Source organism: Vanessa atalanta, chromosome 19 (genome assembly GCF_905147765.1).
Source record: "Vanessa atalanta chromosome 19, ilVanAtal1.2, whole genome shotgun sequence".
Lineage (NCBI taxonomy): Eukaryota > Metazoa > Arthropoda > Insecta > Lepidoptera > Nymphalidae > Vanessa > Vanessa atalanta.
Genome location: NC_061889.1, coordinates 5,845,842 through 5,870,360, shown reverse-complemented (window position 1 = coordinate 5,870,360; position 24,519 = coordinate 5,845,842). Strand labels below are relative to the sequence as shown.

Genomic DNA, 24,519 nt, shown 5'->3' with positions numbered 1-24,519 from the left:
TTAAACCTAATGTTTTAGTTATCCGGTGTATCGAGCCAGGGCTAGGCATAAGCTATCTCTATTACAAATTTCATCCAATTCCGTCCAGCCGTTTTGCGTGATTGACTAACAAACATCCACACATAAAAAATGGTATTTATAATATTATTTTGAGAAATAATTTGTTAATTAACTGATTATTTAGTTTTATTTTCAACATGGTCCTTAATTTCTTTGACATATAAATATAAATTAATTTTTATACTTTGACAGTAATAGGTACGTGTTCACGTACGTACAATATATGTAAGTTGTTGCTATTTTGGAATTCTTATAAGACCGATTTTACTAATTTAATTCAACGGATTGTTTTTCTGACGCTACACGTAAGTAATATATCACTGCCACGCAACGTTTCAAACGATTCGGAGCTAGCGTTTATAACAGATAATTTATACATAGATATTTAAATTTTTGCTCATAAATCGCGCTCAAGTTGTGCTAATTGTTTAATTTCTGCTAATTTATGTTTTATTCAAACGTGTGAATAGGAATACGTTTGTATAAGATAATAACAATATAGTTCATCTCACAGAAATTGTATAGCGTCACAACGACGATAAAAAAACGACCGGAAAGAGCCAGTCGTGTCGGATTAACTCACTTTCTGTTTAACAGTAGATACATAACTAACTAGTTGAACAATATTCTCGTCTGTTTAGAAACAACCTACTATGATGAACTATCATTTAAATCTTTCACTAACGAATTCACCCGCATTCTTTTTTTAAACATCTACATATATTCAAATATGTTTGAATGTTATAAAACCTATTTCGACGGAGAATTGAATAATACCTGCGCCCTGTAGATAGCGAGCGAATCCAGCTCGAGACACTTAAAAGCACTTTATTTTCAATTTCACGGGTATGAATAAGATTATTTGAAGTTATTATACGAAAGGCTTGAAAAAAGGTTCGACTTCATGATTTATTATCCGGATTGTCTTGTAATATTATGAGAATTTAAGTTATATTGTGCTGTTTGATATTTATTTTAAAATAGATAGATAATCACATAGGTACATCTGTTTGGAACGAGTTTGCAACAGCAACAGCCTGTAAATTTCCCACTACTGGGCCTCTTCTTTCTTTGAGGAGAAGGTGTGGAGCTTATTCCACCACGCTACTCCAATGCGGGTTGGTGTATATACATGTGAAAATTTTAAATGTACATGCAGCTTCCTTAGCGATGTTTTCCTTCACCGCGGAGTACGAGATGAATTAAATTGTTAACACAAATGAAGTACATGAAAATTTATTAGTGCTTGATTATGTATTGTATAGAGTCTGTATCAGGACTTATTATCAAGTGTAATTGTGCTCAAATATTTTAAAAAGGTATAAGGCTTAGTTGATATTTAATTTTCTCAATAAAGTTGCGTTAAGAACCAATTTTGCTGATATCATATTTAAAATTTATGACACAACTAATTACAGACATTAAGCTGAATAATAAAACAAAAATGTTAAAAAATAAATATAAGCAGTTACTTAATTTTTACTTATTAAGCGCGTTTATCTTGTTCTTGAGTAAATAAGACTTGCGACATTGTACTGCTTGCAGATGATACATCCCTTGTTTTTAAGCTCGACTAAAAACTAAACAACTATGACGTTATAAGCAGTGCTCTGTCCTGGGTTCTTGGTTTGTTTGACATAAATATTTTGAGCCTCAATGCAAAAAAGACTAAATGTATTTTGTTTTCCATGCCAAATGTCAAGGCAAATTCTTCTGCGGCTACGCAGACATTTGGCATATGAAATTTTGAATAATGAAAGACTTGAGTTTGTTGAGTCGACGGTCTTTATAGGGATAACCATTGACTCCAAACTTCAGTGGGCACCCATTTGTATGCCTTAGCAGGGAAACTAAGTAGCGCCATTTATGCAATAAAAACAATTCGAAAACTCACGGACATAAATACTGCTAGATTCGTTTATTTTAGTAATTTTCACAGTCTTATGTCATATGAAATGTTGTTATGGGGTAATGCAGTAGATAGTTAAATAGTATTTAGTCTGCAGTAAAGACCTATGCGCTATATTTACAATATTAGATCTAGGATATAATTACGCAAAAATTTGCAAGAAATAGGGGTATTAATGGCTGCTTCACAACATATTTATGATAATACAATGTTTATACAGAAGAATATACAAAATATTTCATAAAAGCAATATACATACATACATACATACTATTAATACAAGAAATAAGAATAAACTTGTAACTTCTACTTTTCGTTTGAATACGGTAAAGAGAACGTTTTTGGGCAATGGTATACGCATATATAATAATAAGATACCGGGAAATATAATCAATTTACCCTTTACAAAATTTAAAAAGTTTATTGAGACTAAATTAATAAATAAATCTTATTATTCATTAACAGAATACTTTTTAGAAAAAAACACCTGGATTTAGGCTCGGGTTCCATCATAGGACACTATTTATTGTAAAAACCAGCATGGTAAATCTGTTTCTTTGAAAAGAGCAACTATGCAAGTTTCTTGCCGTTTCTTATCGCTGGAGGTTGCTTTGAGAAACGGTGTTAGTATTTAAATAATGATGATTCAAAAACGCGTCATTGAAAAGTTTACTTGAATAAAATTGATTTGATTTGAATAATTTTTCATGTGTTAGAAATCGGGGTCGCTAGTTTACTAACCCAAAGGTGTAGACCCCAAAAGTAAAAAGTTATTTAAATATAGTTACTATACTAAACAAAAGAAATAGTGCGAAAACTTCTCATCTTTGAAAAGGCCAACAGTTGTAATGTGGTGCATAGATATGGCATTTTCATCCGAGAGAGTTGACAGTTGTTTCACAATAATATCCTTCACTAACAAGCACGAAATGAATTATAAGCAGAAATTACACTTATTGTAATAATTGAACCCGTGGCCTTATGTCAAGATCCATTTTATACACTGGGCCGTATCAAGTCTTAAAGGCTCTTCCACATTTATGTGTTATTTCTATATAACATAACGTCAATTATTTATAATGATGCCTCTTTGTTTGGAGTTTAAATTATGTGCATAATTTGTATTTAATGAGAACCACAAAATTTTGTGGGAATTGTAGGTTTATTGTTCAAACTGAATTTAAATAAACTTAATTCAAGAAAACTTTTACAACCACTTTAACATATAGCGTAAGGCTTTGCATCCAATAAGACTTGATTAAGTCGTTTAGGTAAATAGTAAACAGACTGTATGCTATAATTGACTGTTTAGTTTTGGTGAGATTTTGTTTTATCGACATGTAGTTGAACACGTATCGATTTTTTTTTATTTGAATACTTTTATACATAGCTCTGTATTAGTTTTGAATTCACGACGAAAAAGAAATGCCGAAAAAAGAGCTCTACTCTTTTATTATTCACAGTTAATTTTTATTCAAAAACAAATATTACCCTTTTGTACTGCGCAGAATATTTTAAATTGTAAATAGAAGAAGCGAAACTGAAAAAGCAGCTCGTACACGCCTTGATATCACGAGACATTACAGGCGACAGTTAAGGCAGATAAAAAATAAAACCGAATAACTGTTACAAATACACACTTATAAACTTGCGGTAAAGATAACAGGAATATCAAAACGCTGGAATACAGTCATAGTTCTAACAGTCGCCTACACATTTTTTTGTAAAGCCGATGTCTCACTTAAATATTTATAGAGGAAAATACTGCAAAAATAAATGCCTTAGATTCAACTGACTATTAGGGCTATAGGGTTAACAGTGAAAATGTAAAGCTTAACTGAAGATTGTCGGATCAAACCCAGGCAAACGCCGTTTTTTAATTAATTAAATTTGTATTTTATTCATCTCGTGCTCTGGTAAATCAAAATATGGAAAAATCAATGTTTTGGATAAAATTTCTGACTCATGTTTGTTTCATCCACAAACTCGCACTGGATGGTTTTAATGCACAACGGATTAAAACCCAGTCCCATGTAAGTGGCAAGGCCGTCTCTTGCGAGCGTTTGGACGTTTATGGGCAATTACGTCACATTTTAAAAAGTGAACAAACTTGCAACAAACTATATTCGAAAATAGCCACAATATATATATGGAAATGTCGAGGTTAATTGTTAACATATTATGTTTCCGTTCAATGTTTTTGATTTATAGTTGAACTAGGTATCCGTATATACTATATAATATACAACAAATATATTCATAAAACAAACGTAAAAATAAAACATATTGTTTGTTTTTATTGTTAAAATTCTCGATTTTTCTATACCATTAAGGTTGTATTATATGTATATTTATATAAACCTTTAGCTTGAATCACTCTTTTATTGATAAAATCCGCATTAAAATTCGTTGCGTAATTTAAAAGTTCTAAGCGTACAGACGGTGGGAAGCGACTTTGTCTTTTATTATGTAAAAGATTTATCCTGGACTAAGTATTTAGAATTATAATACACAGTGTAAACAAGTGGTACAATTTTATTTAAATCAGCCAGTTAAGATGATTGTGTATTAAAAAGTTGCTTTTGAAATAAATATGAGCTATTTGTGATTCAAAATAATTCTTAATTATACGTAAAAACAAATATTATGCTGAAATCATTAGCAATGTATCCCTGTATTTTGTAAAGGATTATGAAATGTAACAAAACAATAGTACATTATTTTTTCAGTTGATTATATTTTTCTTGTGAATATATTTTACTTCCTACCTTTACAAGTAAAGAACCCAAAATTTCTAAAGTCAACAATGGATTTAATTCGTCCACAGAGTTCATGCTTTAAGATTTACGAGGGAGCGACAAAAAGTGAGCACAAAGACACTCACAGACCATTAAACTACAATACAATGTAATAACATCATCCTTTGTCAAGCAAGCTTTTCAAATAAAATACAACTTTGTTGTACAAAATATTCTGCGATAATCCATACTGATAATATAAATGCGAAAGTAAATCTGTCTCGCTTTCACGCCAAAACTACTGGACCGATTTAAATGAAATTTGGTACACAAATAGTCTAGAGCCTGAGAAAGGACATACTTTTTAATTGGAAAAAAGTGCTGTAAAAGGTTGAAAAGGGGGGGTGAAAGGTTGTATGAAAGTATTGTCATTTTTAGAATTAGAAGCATAAACGTTATATTTTAGGCTGTACACTTATAAAATAACATATCTTGACAGCCACTAAAGAGGGGTTTTTTGAAATTCTACCCCTAAAGGGGTATTTTTATTTTTGAGATACCAATTAAAAATGAGTTGATACGTATTTAAGCGTTTCTGGATAAGCTACTGTAAGGGCTGAAATACACACCAATGTGGTACAAAAAATACAAAGAGTTCTTATATTGATGTTATATTTTAAGTTAATTTGTTAATTTAGTTAATATATTCATATTATACGCGAGCAAAGCCGCGAGTAAGAGCTAGTAATCTATATATATTTAGAGAAAGATTTATTAATGCCAAGCTAACATAGGTTCGAAATGATTCTACCTAGAAGAACTATTAAGAACTCAGTAATTACTCTTAATTCACCAAATGAATTTGATTTGTCGCTTATTAACAAATCTTTAGATTTGTTAAGTTTTCATCCAATTTCTTCATGCATTGTTCAAGTATTTTAACTTATTGAGTGTCGAACTAAATATTACTACGTAGCCGTATTAATCTTTAGTTATTTAGTGCCATGTTCCAAAACTTTAGGAAAATGTGTACTTTTTTAACAATTCTTGCTTGCATACTAATAGTATTATTTTAGTTATTATTTGAAACGGGCTCGAAGTTATTGTTTTTTTACCAAATCGTGGTATCAAGATGTTTTAGATTTAATGTCCTAAATTTTGTTTCATATATACTAACTACATCATATATTTTTTATTTTTTATTATTGTGTAACAGACATGTTTTCATACAAATAAATACAAAAAAATACAAAGGCAGACATTTGTATTTTTTTTATTTTAGTGAGTACATTTTTATAACTAGGCATCATCCTCCTGCCCTTATCCCAATTTTACTTGGGGTCGGCGCAGCATGTCTTTTTCTTCCATACTTCTCTGTCAGACGTCATCTCACAAGTAACATTCTTTCTAACCATATCGTCTTTCACACAATCCATCCATCGTTTCTTGGGTCGTCCCCTACCTCTATATCCATCCACATCCATACTCAAAACCTTTCTCACAACATGGTCCTCATTCCTCCGCATAACATGCCCATACCAAGACAGCCGGTTTCCAGATAGCTTCTCGGTTACCGGTGCCACTTTCAAACTTCCTCTTATGTACTCATTCCTTACTCTATCCATTCGCGTAACACCACACATTGCTCTCAGCATTCTCATCTCCGCCACATGCAATTGTCTTTCAGTCATCCCTTTTATAGCCCAACACTCTGATCCATATAAAATAGCAGGTCTGATCATGGTCTTATAGATCTTCCCCTTAAGTCTAAGGGGAATACGGGGGTCACAAATTGTTCCCGTAACCTGCCGCCATTTCATCCACCCTGTGTTAATCCTGTGCTTTACCGTTCGATCTATTTCGCCATCGCCTTGAATGAGTGAACCGAGATACCGGAAGTCGGAGCAGAAAGGAAGGGCTACGCCATCAAGCGCTATGGCTTCAGGACCGGAGAGACCGCCGAAATCGCAGAACATGTATTCAGTCTTCGTTCTACTGATTTTCAAGCCAACATTCTCCAGTTTCTGTTGCCAATCTTCCAATCTATTCTGGATCTCAGGTCCATCTTCACCAACCAGTACAATGTCGTCGGCAAAAAGCATGCACCAGGGTGCCTCCTCCTGTATGTTCGCCGTTAGAGCGTCCATAATCAGCAGGAAGAGGTAAGGACTTAGAGCCGACCCTTGGTGCAACCCTACAGCCACACTGAACTGGTCAGTGTTGCCGGCAGACGATCGGACGTAGGTACAGGATCCCCTGTACATAGCACGGACTAACTCCACATACTTCCCAGGCAAACCTTTCTCTTTCAATGCCCACCATAACACTTCACGAGGCACCCTATCATAGGCTTTCTCGAGATCAATGAATACCATGTGCAGGTTCTTGTGAGCACGTCTGTACTTCTCGCACAATTGGCGGAGTGCAAAAATAGCGTCCATTGTCCCTCGACCTGACATAAACCCAAACTGATTTTGGGCAATTTCACTCTCTTCTCACAATCTTCTCTCTATTACCTTCTCCCATATTTTCATAGTATGTGACATGAGCTTTATCCCTCTATAGTTGTTGCAATCCTGTATATCCCCTTTACTTTTGAAGATGGGCACTAGCGAACTACTGCACCATTCTTGAGGGATGGTTTCTTCATGCAACAACTTATTGAAGAATAAAGTCAACCACATACATCCGTCAGTCTTTAGTTTTTATAACTAGGCAGCATCACAATTTAAGTTTTTGAAATTATTATTGTTTTGACAGAAATATGATATTCTTATATTAATATTTCAGGTTTGAATTTTCGTAAACATTGTTCTTAAAAACCGTTACTAACCTTATTTAATAGGGTAAATTTACTTCATAAAGCATTTAAGCAGTCAACTTATAAATTGTTTGAATATCTCTTTTTAGTGGGTCCTATTAATATCGGCTGCATAAGCCGTGAGTAGAAAGCCTTAGGATATTTTATCGTAGTAATCTTTAAAATATATTTTAACAAGCGAGCTTCATTTTTATCAATTAATAATCAGTTTTTTATTAACCACGTATGAGCGCACTCATTAATATAAAGATATATTTGCAATAGTATATAGATTCTAAGTAAGTTGTAAAAACTATTGATTGATTCTATAGAATTCAGTTGTTTCTATAACGTAATATTCGTTCTCTATTTAAAAGTAAATTCGTTCCTATACATTTTTTTCCATTATAAACTATAACTCTATAGAGACTAAAAAACAATACACTCGAACTTCATATATTTTTTATTTCACAGAATCATGTCCCTGGTTCCGCCGGGAGGCGGGGACTCCCCGAGCCCGAGGCGTGCCGTCAGTCCACTGTTGGAATCTCGACGGCCACATTGTACTTTAGCGTGCGATTACTGCGCCGCCATATTGGAAGACAAATTTAGACGTATGTATCTTTAAAGCAAAATTTCTAAAGAAATTTGTCATCGACAATTTTATTAAGTTCAAAAGGTGGCTCAAGATTTTGAGACCTTTGGGGCTTTTGGACTTAACTTATAAATTGAAGTTGTAGGAAGCCCTAACAAGTTATAGTTTAGTAAACAGCATATTATTTGGTTTAGTTTATTTGGTGGCAGATCACCTATTATAAATAACCGAAAACATTTGAGTTCCCAAGGTTGATGGCGCATTGCTGTTCTAAGGAATGAATATGTATTAAGTGTTCCATATACATATCCTATTTACCGACTTTATAAAAATAAGATTACATAAAATTCCTTCTTTTATTTCCAAATATATTCTTTTCTGAATGCTTTTGAATTTAGGGTACTACAGTACCCTAGTGCTGCTTAGACTGCTTATTGTGAAGCCCACTATTGTATGCTTAATTTGAAATTTTAAAATATTATAAATTCTAACACTGTAAGTTACGAACAAACGACTAAACCGATTTTGATAAAATTTGGCACGAAGTAAGTTTTACCTTAAGCAAGGATAAAGGTTACTTTTTTTAATTCACTCCTCGAAGGAGTAGTTTGCGTTAAAGGTATCCAAGTTTTAGAATTTTTTTCCATTAATTAATTAATGAATTTCTTCCATGTGGTACCGCGGGTAAACTAACTTTTATTAGTATAATTATATAATTTAATATTAAGGAACAAAAAATGTATCGTTAGAATAAAATCTCAATATTCGTCTATAATCCTTATTCCCATAATACCCAAAGAGGTTTCATTTCAAATACAGAAATAAAACAATAATAGGTACATAAATCACATAAAAAATATGTACAAAAAGTTCAACAAAATAAAAGTAACAAAAGATAAACGTTGAACATATTCATAGAAATATATTAATAAAATGTTATATTCCATATTCCATGAACTATGTAATAAAACTGTATGCAACAAGTCCGTCGGTTTATAAAATACGTTCAAACACATATTCTAGGGGGAATGTGTTTGTACGAAGTTTTCTTATTAATGTCATGTTGCGTAGCGTCAAGTTTAAAACAGCCGTACAACAGACACGTATAACTTCGATGATTTATTACCAACAAAATATTGAAGCTGAAAATGTTCGACTATTTATAACGATATATATTTTATATACGGTACAATGAAAAAGTATTTCACGAAGTATTTTATTTGTATGTCTAGACTCTTCAATTAGATAGTGCATTTACGCGTTTTAAGTTAAAAATTGAGTTCACTTGAAACAAAAAATACATTTAAATTTTCTTCAGATATTTACGATAGCGTAGTTGCACATTTTGTTACTTTTTATGTAAATGACAGTATAAATAAAATAATTTTTATGTTATGAATGTAAAGACAAGCAAATGGTAGTTAGTGATCCCATTCGGTCATAAGTACTGTAAGAAATAGATCACTGCACACTAACACTTTTTCTTGTCACAAAAAGATCTGGTCACAAACTAGGCGGGGTCGTAAATAGTTCTGGAGTTAAGTAAATGATTTGAGAGCGTTTAGCCGTCTAAACCATTTTTCACGAGTAAACGAGAAAATCTGTTATTTGCAAGTAAACTTAACAAAACGTAATAATGAACTTTTGGTTGTTTGCCAACAATTTGCCAAATTTGGGAAATTGTTTTTTTTATAATTATATTCGTCGTAAATAATAGTAATATGTAATTCAGTTTAATGTTAGGCGGACGGGCATATGGGTCACCTGATGGTAAGTGGTCACCACCGCCCATATATGTACATAGGGGCTTTAAGAAATATTAACCGTTCCTTCATCGTCAATGCGCCACAAACATTTAGAACTAAAATGTTAAGTCCCTTGTGTCTGTCTATCTTATCCTTATCCTGATTCATACAGCTTTCGTACCGATATAAAACAAAACCAAATATTTCTATTTTACGGTCGAATATGTGATAAGTGGCTGGTACCCAGACGGGCCTGCACAAAGCCCTACCACTAAGTTAAGTTTTCACATAAATTGTTCAACATATTATGTCTTTTATCTTGCTCCAATATAAAATATGGACATGTAGAAAATACATGTATGCTGAAATTACTCAGTTGGAAGAGAAAGTAGATTGTAACAGAAGATTATTGGTTTATTAACCAAGCTTGTTGTCCAGTGAGTTGTTTCTAATACACTATGTATTAGAAAAACTCGCTTTACAGAAACATATTGTGAGGAAATAGAGTCGAATGAAATTATATTGAAACGTGTTGTAGAGTATTCTTGATATAGTTATAAATGCACATTTGCGTGTTTATAATTTTTTTTTCTCGCTGTTCAGAAAGTAGGGCAAAGGTTTGAAATATTAATTACTGCAGTTAATTGCTTAGACTTATATTTGTCGTACATTTTGAAGGTCTCTGCAAAGCAGTCAACAGCAATTCAATTAAATATAATTTTTCATGAAAAATGCAATGTTTTAAATTGTTTTTTTTTTTTAAATTATATTTGACATTTATTTAAATGATTCAACTTTTTCGGGTATGTGGTCAAAATTTATAAAAAGTTAATAAATTAATCACATTTTATATACAGTTTACAGAACAAACCTATGTTTTATAATTACGCAACCATTTCTTATCGGTACTTCTCGGTAGAATCAACATTCGGAATCGGTAGCTTGATATGAAAATTAACCATCTAGATGGCGATTCAAATGTGCTCGTACAAGCCTACTTTAATAAAGTATAATTTGATTTTAATTTAGTAGTAGTAGTAGTCTTAAATTACAAATATTATAATATAAATTTATTTAAATTCTATACTGTCCGATAAATCAATAGATAATGAAAATTGTGTTCGTATCGAAAGATATTTTTAAACATTATACGTCAAAACAATAAATTCCTTTACGAAAAAAGTGTTATATATATTTTAATTTAAACGATTACGTCGCTTTTGCCTAATGTTAAGAATTTTCAGGTAATGCTGATATGCGTAACCGCGGTACGTCTCCCTTATCAGTGTCACCGCGCCAGTCCCTTACGGGTGAACCACCTTGGACCCTCCCAGATGACGATCGACCGGATTTCTCAGCTTTGAAGGAAAATATACACCGAATCAACAAGTAATTAACCAAATGATATTTAATCATAAATTATTTTTTTCTATATAATAATATATCGCAGTATTTATATAATAATGTATTGAGTATATAACAAAATTAAAAAAATATATAGTATAAAGAACAGTATCCGAGTACGAGAGGAACGTAGTATCCGTAACATTTTTTTTATAAAGTTGTGTTTAATATGATAGTTTTTAGTTTTTAATTCTATTAATCATTTCTTGTTCCAAGTAACTTTTGGAGTTTTCTTTTTGTACGTTACGTTTTGGTCTTTTATGGTTCCGTTTTATTTTTTTAATTTATATTTAAAATCATTTATAATATGTATATAATTTAAAAGGGACTGCGAGACATCGACACGCTTGGACATGCTTCTGACACAAGTGGAACAATACGCAAATAATTTGGAGGCTTTGGTGGAGGAAAGAACGTCAGATTATTTGGAGGAGAAGCGAAAATGCGAGGAGTTACTGTACCAGTTGTTGCCAAAGTAAGTATTATAGTAGTCGGTGAAAATATTGATAAGTCTTAAAAATAGAATTCGTGATTCTTCAACAAATTCTTTGTTTTAAGTTTCAGTTCGTTATAAATAATTTGGGAGAAGACCTACGAAACAATCCATATATATTGGCGATAGATGACTATGTAGTATAATATATTTAATAATAATATAATATTTTTATTTCACTTAAAATATATTTCGGATTCTTTAGTCTTCAGAGCTGAGATGACTCAGTGATTAGAAGGATTTAGAAGCCCCACTGAATTTTCAATTGCTTAATTTGTGCTTATAATTCATGACGAGCTGCTCTTATTTCAATGACATTCAGCAAATGACATGTGTATCCACCAACTGGTATTGGAGCCGCGCGGTGTAATAATCTTATCCCTAAATTTAATTTTAATTTTTTCCTTCAGTCTTCATAAAAATATTTCTCAATGGTTTTCTAAAAGTTCACTTAATTAGTAAATTTTTGTAATATAGTGGTTTTATCATATTATTTTACCATATCTTTAGAAAGATAAACTCAAATTTAGCAATAATATCAGATTAAATTTAGGTTTATAGCGAAATAATCAAGTAATTATTGAAACAACGACGCAGAGAGTTCGAAACCCGTGTCAAAATAAATCATAATGGATTGGACATGTTTACGACTAAGCGAATTAACTAAAAACTGACGTCTATGAAAACATTTACATATTATAGTCATAATCACACAAAGTTTAATGTGAATACACGATGTCGGCAGTGAAATCGAAAAAAATCCCCATCGTGATTACTTTTCTCGATTAATCCCGCGATAGATCCCATAGGACTGGACTCGACCGTGAACCCGTATAGTGTTATCAGCAAATATTGATGGATTCATAAATATATTACTTCGTACATAGCTCTTCATATTTTTGGAAAAACAAATAAACAAAAAACTATTACAGATAAGCGATATTTAATTTTATTTCATATTCAGTTTTATCGATTTTTGAATATGGTAACCTCCAAACAGATTTACATAGGTCATTGCACCCATTTTTAATAGAAATTAGCAAACCATGTAGGAAATATTATAGAGTTCCAATCCAACGTCAACTGAGAGAATTCAAGCGCAGGACTTAACGGTTTTACTCCTGCTATGGCCCGAAGCTTGGGAAGGAAGCTGTCCCAATAGACAAAAGATGCAGTATTTGATAGATTAATATACTTATTAGACAGGATAATTAACCGCTAATTTTATTTTAGATCCGTAGCTTCTCAACTAATAATGGGTCAACCGGTTATGGCGGAGACGTACGATCAAGTGACAATCTACTTCAGCGATATCATCGGATTTACGCAGTTATCTGCTGAATCTACACCTCTTGAAGTTGTGGATCTACTAAACGATTTGTACACCAGCTTCGATTCGATAATTGAAAATTTTGATGTATATAAAGTAGGTCCTTTTATATAATGAGATTATTTATCAAAATAAATAGATAAATCTAAGAATAAGTTTTAGCATTTGACAACAATATTTGATTTCCACTTTTTTATAGGTGGAGACAATCGGTGATGCATATATGGTAGTATCTGGACTTCCGATGCGTAATGGTAATCGTCATGCGGCTGAGATCGCGAGTATGTCATTAGCATTACTTCGGGCAGTCAGAGTTAAGACTGTTCCACATCGGCCTGGAGAAAAATTACTTCTGAGAATTGGGATGCATTCAGGTTTGGAATTAATTGAATTTTTTGTTATATGTTCAGTACAGTTCTTATGACATAGTTAACCTTCAATTTTTGCTCGATTTCATATAAACACTAATTTTCCCGTGCCTTTTGTTTGGTAAAACTTATAGTAATGATGGGGAGTTGAAAGAGGTTAATGTTTTTGTTTGTCTGGCTTAACGTTGAAATATAGGAATCTATTTTCACGAAAATAATAGCTAGCGTTGAAAGTAAGGAAAACCTGAACGAGAAAACTTCCTTCGGCGTTATTTGCAATCATTTTTATTGTAAATTATCAACTTGTCACAGGTCCCTGCGTAGCTGGTGTTGTGGGCTTGAAAATGCCACGATATTGTTTATTTGGAGACACTGTTAACACGGCATCTCGGATGGAATCTCACGGGGAAGCACTTAGAATTCATGTCAGTCCTAAAACAAAGGAAGTTCTTGACTTGTATGATTGCTTCGATCTGGAATGTCGAGGAGAAATAACAATGAAGGTAAATTCAACATTGTACAAATAAATATACAAATTTTACTTTTGAAATTCTAAAGAATTCAAACATAATTATAATTTATTTCATTTAATTACAACTTTTGTTTTTAGGGAAAGGGTAAAATGACAACATACTGGTTAATTGGTGAAAGGTCAGCTTCTTTCATAAGCAACACCTACGAACAAACCAACAAATACAATGAAAATACAATCACTAATAACCCCAGCATCACATTTCAAGGCCCAGACAGCCCTGCATCACACTCACTCACGCACAGTCAAAGCCCGGAAAGGAATGGAACAAAAGAAAACACAACTAGGCCGACGGAAATATTAACAGAGAGAGATCGCATCAAACATGAGATAGCAACATTCGTTGCCAAAGATCTTATAAACAACATAGACAATGCTGTGCGAGAATTTAGATTGTCTCAAAGCGCTACTTTGGCTTCAGCGCAAAATATTAACAAGCCCATTTGTAATGGTAATGAGAAAGGCCTAATCACTCCGACGTACGATAAAGGGCTTGTTATCAACAAAGGGAAAGTAAGAGATGTGGTGAACAGATTCAATAATACGATCAATACAACAAACGAAGTTAAAAATACTAAACAGAAGAGCATAAAAAGTGAAGACTGAAATGGTAAACGATGAAATTATTTGCGTTAATTTCTTGTAATCTCTGGGAAGAGTTCGAAGTTTCTGCATATTTATTTATATATATTTACAGTAGAAAGTATTCAAATTAGTAATTTATTATTGTAGTGCAAAGCACCTAAATGACTCGATGGTCTAGTCAATAATTTAAACTTGTAATATGTACATTATCTAACTATAAAACTATTAGTAGTAGTCTTTATTATGTGGGTGATCTAATACCTACTCCGAATTTTAGTATAAGAAATATAATAACACAAATTATTCTAGATGTTATAAAATATACACTTATTTAAAATTATATTTCTACAATAGAATAAGATGACGCAAAAGCGAACAAACAGAAAGCCGTAGTGAGAATTATGTGTTAATATAAATTTAATCAGATTATAAATGTACTTTATAATATTAGATCCTGTAGTGTTTTTACTGACCTTTTATACTTCCGTACTTTTAAATCCAGTGTTTACTTAATCAAGTAACACTCATAACATACATTTAATATTCCATGAAATCAAACTAAAACCTTTTAAATGTGTAGAATTTGTCTTTACGTTAGTGTCTTCATCGCTTCTAATAGAAGGTATGTATATAAATTAAAATGAAAAATTCTCAGCTTTAAGCGTTAACCTTCTTTTAGAACATGACTTATTTTTAATGTGAAGTAAATTAAATTAGTCAATGAAGCGAAATTCATAGCAACATACTCGTTAGTACGTATTAGATACCAAAAGTATTGGGTAAAGTAACTTATTTGCTTTAAATCTCAGCTTTACCGTATAGTTTAATAATATTGTATCTATTTATAGTCTATTCCAATCAAAGAATGAAGATAAATAAGCCTTAGATTTACGTATTTCATGCGTTTTGTTAATGGCACAGCTATATTTTGTACTACTAACATTTCTTCATTAATATGTCTTTATTTATAATACAACACTATTCCATTCAACTACGTACTTATATCCACTTTAATTGTCAATGACGGCTTCGTGGACGTTCAAAACGCCATTTTTCCGCAGCCCACAATGAATGTCATGGATTATTCAAGTTCTCGACCAATGATATTGCGTCAATTCGATGTTGTTTATTTGGCATTTGTCCTCTTCTGGTTGGAATAGATTGTATTTCTGATAATATAGTGATTTTTGTTTTAATGTTTATATTTCATGTTTTTGTTGCATTTAAATAGATTATATTTAAGTCAAGTTTATAACTGTTAGTGTATTCACTGTTACTGCAATGAATGTTTAAGTTTTTGTAGACATGTTTCAAATTTTTAGATTCTATTTGATGTAGTTGTAGGCGTTTAATTGTGATAATGTTATTGTTATAGTACAAGATTTTTATAAGAGCTGTGAATTGAATCTATATTATTTTAAATGATTTCATGTTTCATTGTAAATTAGTTACAATCTGTCAAACCACAAATAAAGTTAAATTTGATTAAATAAATGTTTAATGTATTTTGTAGTACTTTATTTCCTAATTGTAAAACAATATACCATTCTGAACACAAAAATCGACAAATCTTGAATAAAGATTATAATATATAATAGAGTTAAAGAATCGAGAATACTTTTTAATTCTTTTAGAATTAAAAAGTATTGAAATTAAATTAGTTATTATTTTTCGCGAACTTTGAAATAGTCGTATAGTAAATCTGGAATAAAAAGAATAATAAAAAAAAAACCGAAATAAGAAACAATAATAACACGAAAATTATTCTTGGCTTATAGGTGTAAAACAAAGAATTTGACAAACAAAGAATTGTAAAACAAAGTTTTCTTGGTGGTAGGGCTTTGTCAAGCCCGCCTGGGTAGGTACCCACCCGTCAGATATTCTACCGCCAAATAACAGTACTCTGTATTGTTGTGTTACGGTTAGAAGAGTGAGTGAGCCAGTGTAATCACAGGCACAAGGGACATGACATCTTAGTTCCCAAGGTTGGTGGCGCATAGGTGATGTAAGGAATGGCTAATACTTCTTACAGCACCTTCTCCTATGGGCAGTGGTAACCACTTACCATCAGGTGGCCCATATGCTCGTCCGCCAACCAATGCCATAAAAAAAAAAGTTAGACACGCCATCCTTCTCAACAAACGACATGTGTGTTCTGTTCCCTTACAAGTTATTTCGAAATCTATTTAAGTAATATATATGTAATTGACGAATGTCAAAGTTGTCACAAACTTTTAAAACTCAAGAATTGAACTTTATTGAACTCCATGTTCAACAAAGTTCAATTCTTGAATATATTAGTTATACATTGCTTCTTTTGATATTTATAAATGATATTGGAAAACTTTTCTTGATTTCCACGTCGGCTATTGGGCAAGTTTAAAAGGCAAGTCGGGTTCGGGATGAAAGCATTTACATTGTATTTGATTTTTCTTTAAGTATGGGTGATATTTTTAGTAACCTAATGTGTAGGTCCAGGCCTTATCACTTATGTATAATTTTAATATATCTCCTGTGCATTGGTTTGCCTTTGATTTTAGCGGCTATTTGTTGAACCTTTTTATGGCTAAGTGGTAAACGTTCAGTCGGCTCAACTGATGGAAAGTGACTACCAACACCTATGAACATTTGCAACACAGGTGCGTTGCCCCCCTTTGATGAGTTTGTTTTTATTAAGTAACTTATTTTTGATTATAATCTATAATTGTATAAAAATATTTTCGAACTGTCAAAATAGATGTTATCTGCCAAAGAAAATAATGTAGTATTGGAAATATCGGACCAAGAGGCGGGGACTAGCAGCGCGTCATCGTGACGTAGCGATCACGCCACCGCGGACGATCATTTTCTTTTGCTTTTTGAGGTGGCATTCGGACGAGACGGACGTATTTAATTCTTATTGTGATTAGAGTTTCTTTGTAATTAAAAATCTATTTTCAGCAGAACTATTTTATTTTTAAAAAAAATAGCTCCACTTCTGGTTCATAAAATCAGAAGTGGGATTGACCACTAAGCCTTGATTGCTATCGCCATTTTAGTGAATTAGTTACAGTTTCTTTAAATGTGTTTTTGCTATTTTAGTGATAAATCATTTTGAGTTTTAGTGCAGTGTTCTGTTGATTAATAGTTAACTGGAAGTAGATTTTAATTTCGTCATGTCGGGACGGCCTTCACGTTCTAAGAAAATATCGGATAGCTCGCGGAAACGTCGTAGCAGGTCACGGAAAGGTCGCGATCATACTAGTCGTCATTCTCGTAAGCGGCGTCGCGATGACTCACGTATAAGCAGTAGCTCTCGTAATGATGCGTTAGATACGATTTTGGTAAGGTTAAATGCTATTGAGGGTAGACTGTCTACTACTGAATGTACTATATCTGAACCGCCTCGTCCAGCACGAGAATGCCACACTCCACCGCCGCCTGTTGTTGCCGCCACGGAGCCGGTCGAGTCCGTCTTCGATACGACGAACAAAATCGTAAGTGCTTTAACATCTTTAATACAAGCGAAACCTGTCCATTATTACATATCAAATTTTGATCCTGAGATCCACGATTTCGATGTTTGGTGTGCAGAGGTAGATAGGGGTCGTGAGCTTAATCGCTGGGATGACCGTGAGTGCCTGTCTCGGATAGGAAAATGTCTTAAAGGCAGTGCACGTTCTTGGCTTGACGAATGGGTGTCCAATGACCGTTCATGGACCAATTTTAAGTTGGAATTTCGATCTCTCTGCCCTCGAAACATCGACATCGCAACTGTTTTGTTCGACGTAATGAAAACGGACTCCAATAGTTTTATTTCTTATGCAGAATATGCTCGCAAGTCGTTATTGCGTTTGAATATCGTGAAAGGTCTATCGGATGACCTAAAAACGGCAATCGTCATAAGGGGTATTACGGATCCACAGATAAAAGCCGCTGCGTCTAATGCTAAATTGGACTGTAAGGAATTAGTGGAATTTTTATCAGTTTATACAAAACCTAAGACCGATTTTCGAACTACCCGCAATTTCGTACGTACACCGAATGTAGGTCAGCCAGACTTCCGCAAAAATAAGATGTTGAAACCTATAAGTAATACGAAATGTCATCGCTGTGGTGAATATGGGCATGTAAAATCAAATTGCGCTAAGAGACAGAAAACGGAATCTAATAAATCGTCTGCCGTTCTTGACTCTTCTAATAGATCGCCGTTGTTATGTACGTACTGTAAGAAGGTTGGGCATACTGCTGATAGATGTTTCGCAAAACAACGCGTTGAATCTAAGGGTAGCAATGTAAATACAAGCAATGTAAATTTTTGTCAAACTGCGCAGGACGGCGAAACGCAATGACAGCGGTCATTGATAAATTACCGGTCAACGTTTTAATCGACAGCGGCTCTGATATTTCTTTAATTTCTGACTCGATTCTTAAACATCTCAATTATAAACGGGTTCCTACATATCGTTTAATGCGCGGTATAGGTAGTCAGGAAATAGAATCCACCTACTATGTGACGGCGATTGTTGAGTTCCCAGAGTTATCCATAGAGGTCGATCTATATGTTGTAACTTCTGATTGCATCAGCGCTCCTATTTTGATAGGAACCGACGTTTTAAATCGTAAAGGGGTAACTTATATACGAACCATTAATGAACAACGGCTAATAAGGGGAGACAGTGTAGTTCAGGTGCATCACATTCGCGATTTAGATACGGAGGTTATAAATACGCGGTTATTAGGCGAGGATAAAAAACGTCTTATTTCACTAATTAATGAGTTTTCCAATTATTTTGTAACGGGAACGGCTACGACTACAGTCAATACGGGTAGTATGGAAATTAAATTAAATAGTGATGTTCCTGTGCATTATCGCCCCTATAAACTATCAGCAGATGAAAAGTTGAGAGTTCGCGAGATAATAAACGACTTGTTAAGTAAAGGTATCATCCGAGAGTCACAGTCGGAGTACGCGAGTCCTATCATACTCGTCAAAAAGAAAGATGGGTCTGATAGGATGTGCGTCGACTATCGCGCTTTAAATTCAATCACTGTTAAGGATAGATTTCCCTTGCCACTGATAGACGACCACATAGACAAACTGGGCAATAGTAAATATTTCACTAGTCTGGATATGGCAACTGGTTTTCATCAGGTGCCCCTGAAGGATGACGAGTCTATTAAGAAAACAGCGTTCGTCACGCCCGAGGGCCATTTTGAATACTTGAAAATGCCTTACGGTTTGACGAATGCTCCGGTGGTCTATCAGAGAATCATATCCAAGACACTTAAGCACTTGACAGACTCTGGGAAGGTCCTTAATTACATTGATGACGTTTTGATATTATCGGACTCTATAGAGGAAGGACTTGATCTATTGCGGCAGGTGCTCGTTTGCCTCACAAATGCAGGATTTTCGATAAATTTAAAAAAGTGCACCTTCTTAGAGACCGAAGTTGAATATCTAGGTCGCCTTATAAGTCAGGGTCAGGTTAGGCCGAGTCCTAGGAAGGTAGATGCTTTAATAAAGTCACCAAAACCTACGAATGTCAAGCAAGTGCGGCAATTTTTGGGTCTCGCTGGTTATTTTAGGAGGTATATTCCCAATTATGCTGTAAAAACGGCTTGTATTGCTAAATTAACTAAAAAGGGACAACCTTTTATCTGGGGTGACGAACAAGACGCGGCGCGTAATAAAATCATGTCATGTTTAACCGAGGAACCGGTGCTAGCAATATTTGACCCAGGATTGCCCACTGAGCTTCACACTGATGCCAGCGCGATAGGTTATGGCGCGGTGTTGCTACAGGAACACGAAGGAAAACGGAAACGCGTTGTTGGCTATTACAGTAGGGCGACTCACGGGTCGGAGTCCCGATATCATAGTTATGAGCTCGAGACTTTGGCCATTGTCAAAGCGCTGCAACATTTTCGCCACTATCTTATTGGAATTGACTTTAAGATAGTGACGGATTGTAACTCGCTAAAGCTTACCGAGCGAAAGAAAGATCTAGTTCCACGGGTAGCTCGTTGGTGGGTATACTTGCAAGACTTTCGTTTCACGATCGAATATCGTAAGGGAGCTTTAATGCAACACGCTGACTTTCTCAGTCGAAACCCACCAATTGTCTCACATATTCGTCGCCCTAATAACTGGGCTCAAATTGCCCAAACTGCCGATTCTGAAACACAGGAACTAATGGAGAAATTGAGGGACGGTCAGTTAGATCCTTCGCGATATGTCGTAAAAAACAATCTTTTGTACTACAAGTATAGTTCTACTGGAGAGGAGTCACGTCTCCTATGCTTCATCCCGAAGGGTCATAGACTCAGCCTCTTACGCGTTTTTCATGATGATCATGAACATATTGGTATGGATAAGACTGTCAACTTGATTCTCCGTCATTTCTGGTTCCCTGGCCTTAGACAATTCGTTAAGAAATATATAGGCCATTGTGTGGTCTGTCTCTCGCATAAAAAGGTTCCTCGGGCTCCTCATCAGCCTATAGAATCTTGGACAAAGCCTGATAATCCCTTCTCGATTGTTCATATGGACGTTTTAGGTCCCCTACCTGAATCTAAGGGATTTAAGTACGTCTTGGTATTAGTGGACGCATTTTCAAAGTTCTGCCTTCTATATTCCTTATACCGTCAAGATACCGAAGAATTAAAGCGTGTCTTTACAAATGCAATATCATTATTTGGTACACCATCCTTAATTATAACTGACCGGGGTAGAATGTTTGAAAGTTCAGGGTTTCAAAATTGGGTTTCTGGGTTGGGTTGTGCCACGCATTTAATCACGCCCGAAATGCATCAAGAAAATGGCCAGGCCGAGCGTTACTGCCGTACAGTCCTAAATATGTTAAGAGTAGAAGTAAACAATAAGGGCAGTAGTTGGTCCGATACTCTGTGGAAAATACAGCTGACACTTAATATTACAAAACAAGCTACCACTCAGACCTCACCATTACAACTTTTGATTGGAATTGAGGCAACGACACCCATATTGAGGGCGCTAGTAAGAGATGTAGCATTAGAAGATTCCAATACAAATCGAGACGCATTAATGACCTTGAGGCGACAGCAAGCCTCCGATCTCTTGGAAGCTAATCAAGCAAGTCAAGATCAACGAACCAATGAGACGCGAAGACAACCACAAGTATTCGCTGTTGGCGATTTTGTGTTCGTTGGCAAAAGTTCACAGAGTTCCGGCAAGCTGGACTCCGGCATGAGGGGTCCCTACAAAGTTATTCAGCAACTTCCTCACCACCGCTACGAGTTGGAGCTCCTTGCTGGATCCTATGGCAAAAGGACCCAGGCAGCTGCGGAGCACCTGGTTCGGTGGCGTGGAGAGTGGACGCCGGATGCGTGTGCAGCGTTCTTCACGGGTGGTGAGTATAGCCACGCGCGCTTGCCCTATGGCAGCTACCTATGGCGTGTACTATATTAGCTACGTGCGCTTGCCTTTGGCAGCTACCTATGACGTATGCTTGTCTTGTTTGAGAAGTCACGTGCGCTTGCCCTATGGCAGCTACCTATGGCGTGTACTACATTAGCTACGTGCGCTTGCATTTGGCAGCTACCTATGACGTATGCTTTGTCTTGTTTGAGAAATCACGTGCGCTTGCTTTATAGCGGCTACCTATGGCGTGTATTTTACATACTTCTTATGGAAGGTTATATACCTTAGAGCCACATGCGCGGTCTAGATGCCGCTACCTATGATGTGTGCTAGTTATTGGTTATTTTAGGATAACATTTTTGTTATTTGCTTTTGCGTATCTTATGATAACAAATAACATGCGCTGGTCACGGTTGTTTGAGTGCACGCTTACAATTGTGATACGGAGCTGTTAATTGTTATTGACTACTGGACTACTGGATCTTTAGTTAGATGCTTAAATGATCCTGCTTTACAGATGACGAAGACGCTGATCAGTTGCAAGATTTCCAGGAGTCATCCAGCCAAAATCAAGCGGTCGAGGACGCCTCGCAATCAGGAGAGGCCGTATTGGAAATATCGGACCAAGAGGCGGGGACTAGCAGCGCGTCATCGTGACGTAGCGATCACGCCACCGCGGACGATCATTTTCTTTTGCTTTTTGAGGTGGCATTCGGACGAGACGGACGTATTTAATTCTTATTGTGATTAGAGTTTCTTTGTAATTAAAAATCTATTTTCAGCAGAACTATTTTATTTTTAAAAAAAATAGCTCCACTTCTGGTTCATAAAAGTAGTTATTTTATTAAATAAAACAAATTAAACCATCGTACCCAACACAATCGGTTTATACATATTATGCCGAATGTTAATCGAATTTAAAAACGCGATTGAGGCCGCAGTTTCACCTACGTTCAATTTGATTGTATACTTGTCTCCATTGGGCCGGAGTGGTCAATCTTTCACGAAAATAATTGTTAAAGTCTTTATTGTGTAGGATTATTATTACGCGGTTTACAGTGAACTGGCTGAAAACGTCACGTAAGGAAAAACGCGTTATGCCGCCTCCAAGTGACCTTTCCTTCTTTTTTTTTGCGTTTTTTTTTTTGTTACATAGTCAAGAATAGTTTTTAGAAAAGAGAGCCGAGATGGCCTAATGGTTAGAACGCGTGCATCTTAACCGATGATTTCGGGTTCACACCCAGGCAGGAACCACTAAATTTTCATGTGCTTAATTTGTGTTTATAATTCATCTCGTGCTGGGCGGTGATGGAAAACATCCTAAGGAAATCTGCATGTGTCTAATTTCAACGAAATTCTGCCACATTTGTATTCCACCAACCCGCATTGGAGCAGCGTGCTGGAATATGCTCCAAATCTTCTCCTCAAAGGGAGAGGAGGCCTTAGCCCAGCAGTGGGAAATTTACAGGCTGCTAATGTAAATGTATGTAAAAATTTAGGAATAGTTTTACTCGAGAGTCACATAAAAACACCAAGATGTAATAAATAAATAATCATAAAAAAGATAAAACATCACTTGAAAGCAAAGTCTTGTTTCGTTGTATGAAAATAGATTTTGTCCCTTTATGTGGATAGAATTGACTTTGTTCGACCTTAAGGACGTCGAGTTTTGTGAGTTTTACGAATCATATTTACGAATCCCTAACGCAAATATTATTCTTTGTTTATCTATCGTTCACATTGATCTATGATTGTGTTAACGTATTTGGTTTATATATTTTTATAAAATATATAGTATGACTATATATGTATATTATTTTATTCTTATTTAATATTTTGTAAGGACAGGATTAGCTTAGCAATTTTTTGTGATAGAAAATATAATAAAAAAAAAGAATTAACGAATTAATTTATTTCTATTTCTCCGTGGATTGAAAAAGGAAGTCTTATCAGCTGGGTAGATAATTCTCATATATATGTAGAGACTGATGTCTAAAACAAGGCATATTCTTTAGTTTTCGTCACCAGGCCCACAAACATAAGCAGCCCGTAAATGTCCCACTGCTGGGATAAAGGCCTCCTCTCCCTTTGAGGAGAAGGTTTGGAGCATATTCCACCACGCTGCTCCAATGCGGGTTGGCGGAATACACATGTGGCTGAATTTCGTTGAAATTAGACACATGCAGGTTTCCTCACGATATTTTCCTTCACCGCCGAGCACGAGATGAATTATAAACACAAATTAAGCACATGAAATTTCAGTGGTGCCTGCCTGGGTTTGAACCCGAAATCATCGGTTAAGATGCACGCGTTCTAACCACTGGGCCATCTCGGCTCTAGGCCCACAAAGTCTTTTTATATTTAATATAATCTTACATTGAATTGTAAGCCTTATTTATCCATGTTTTTTTGAGATGAGCTTTAAATTTTTTAATAGGCCAAGTTAAAAATAACTGTGGAGTTTTAGTATAGAAACCGTGTAACCGTGCTCCAGGAAGGATGTATTAACTTTGCGAAGTCCGAAACTAAATGTTACTAGTTTACCTTTCTTCTCGTGTCTATACAATACTTATCAC

At 34.8% G+C, this 24,519-nt stretch overlaps 1 protein-coding gene across 2 annotated transcripts in view; it reads left to right on the top strand.

Moving 5' to 3' along the window:
• The window catches only part of LOC125071501 (atrial natriuretic peptide receptor 2-like), a 49,847-nt gene extending 34,995 nt beyond the window's left edge, over window positions 1-14,852 (top strand). Inside the window, exons 2-8 of one of the 2 annotated variants that reach the window (XM_047681780.1) lie at window positions 7,982-8,121; window positions 11,092-11,236; window positions 11,577-11,726; window positions 12,978-13,170; window positions 13,274-13,448; window positions 13,755-13,945; window positions 14,053-14,852. In XM_047681780.1, the coding sequence (XP_047537736.1) occupies window positions 7,986-8,121; window positions 11,092-11,236; window positions 11,577-11,726; window positions 12,978-13,170; window positions 13,274-13,448; window positions 13,755-13,945; window positions 14,053-14,580 (1,518 nt within the window). In that variant the 5' untranslated portion in view covers window positions 7,982-7,985 and the 3' untranslated portion in view covers window positions 14,581-14,852. Of the gene's footprint in view, window positions 1-7,981; window positions 8,122-10,814; window positions 10,855-11,091; window positions 11,237-11,576; window positions 11,727-12,977; window positions 13,171-13,273; window positions 13,449-13,754; window positions 13,946-14,052 lie in introns of those variants that run through there. The other variant, XM_047681782.1, reaches the window with a different exon arrangement.
• The last annotated feature ends 9,667 nt before the right edge of the window (window positions 14,853-24,519 follow it).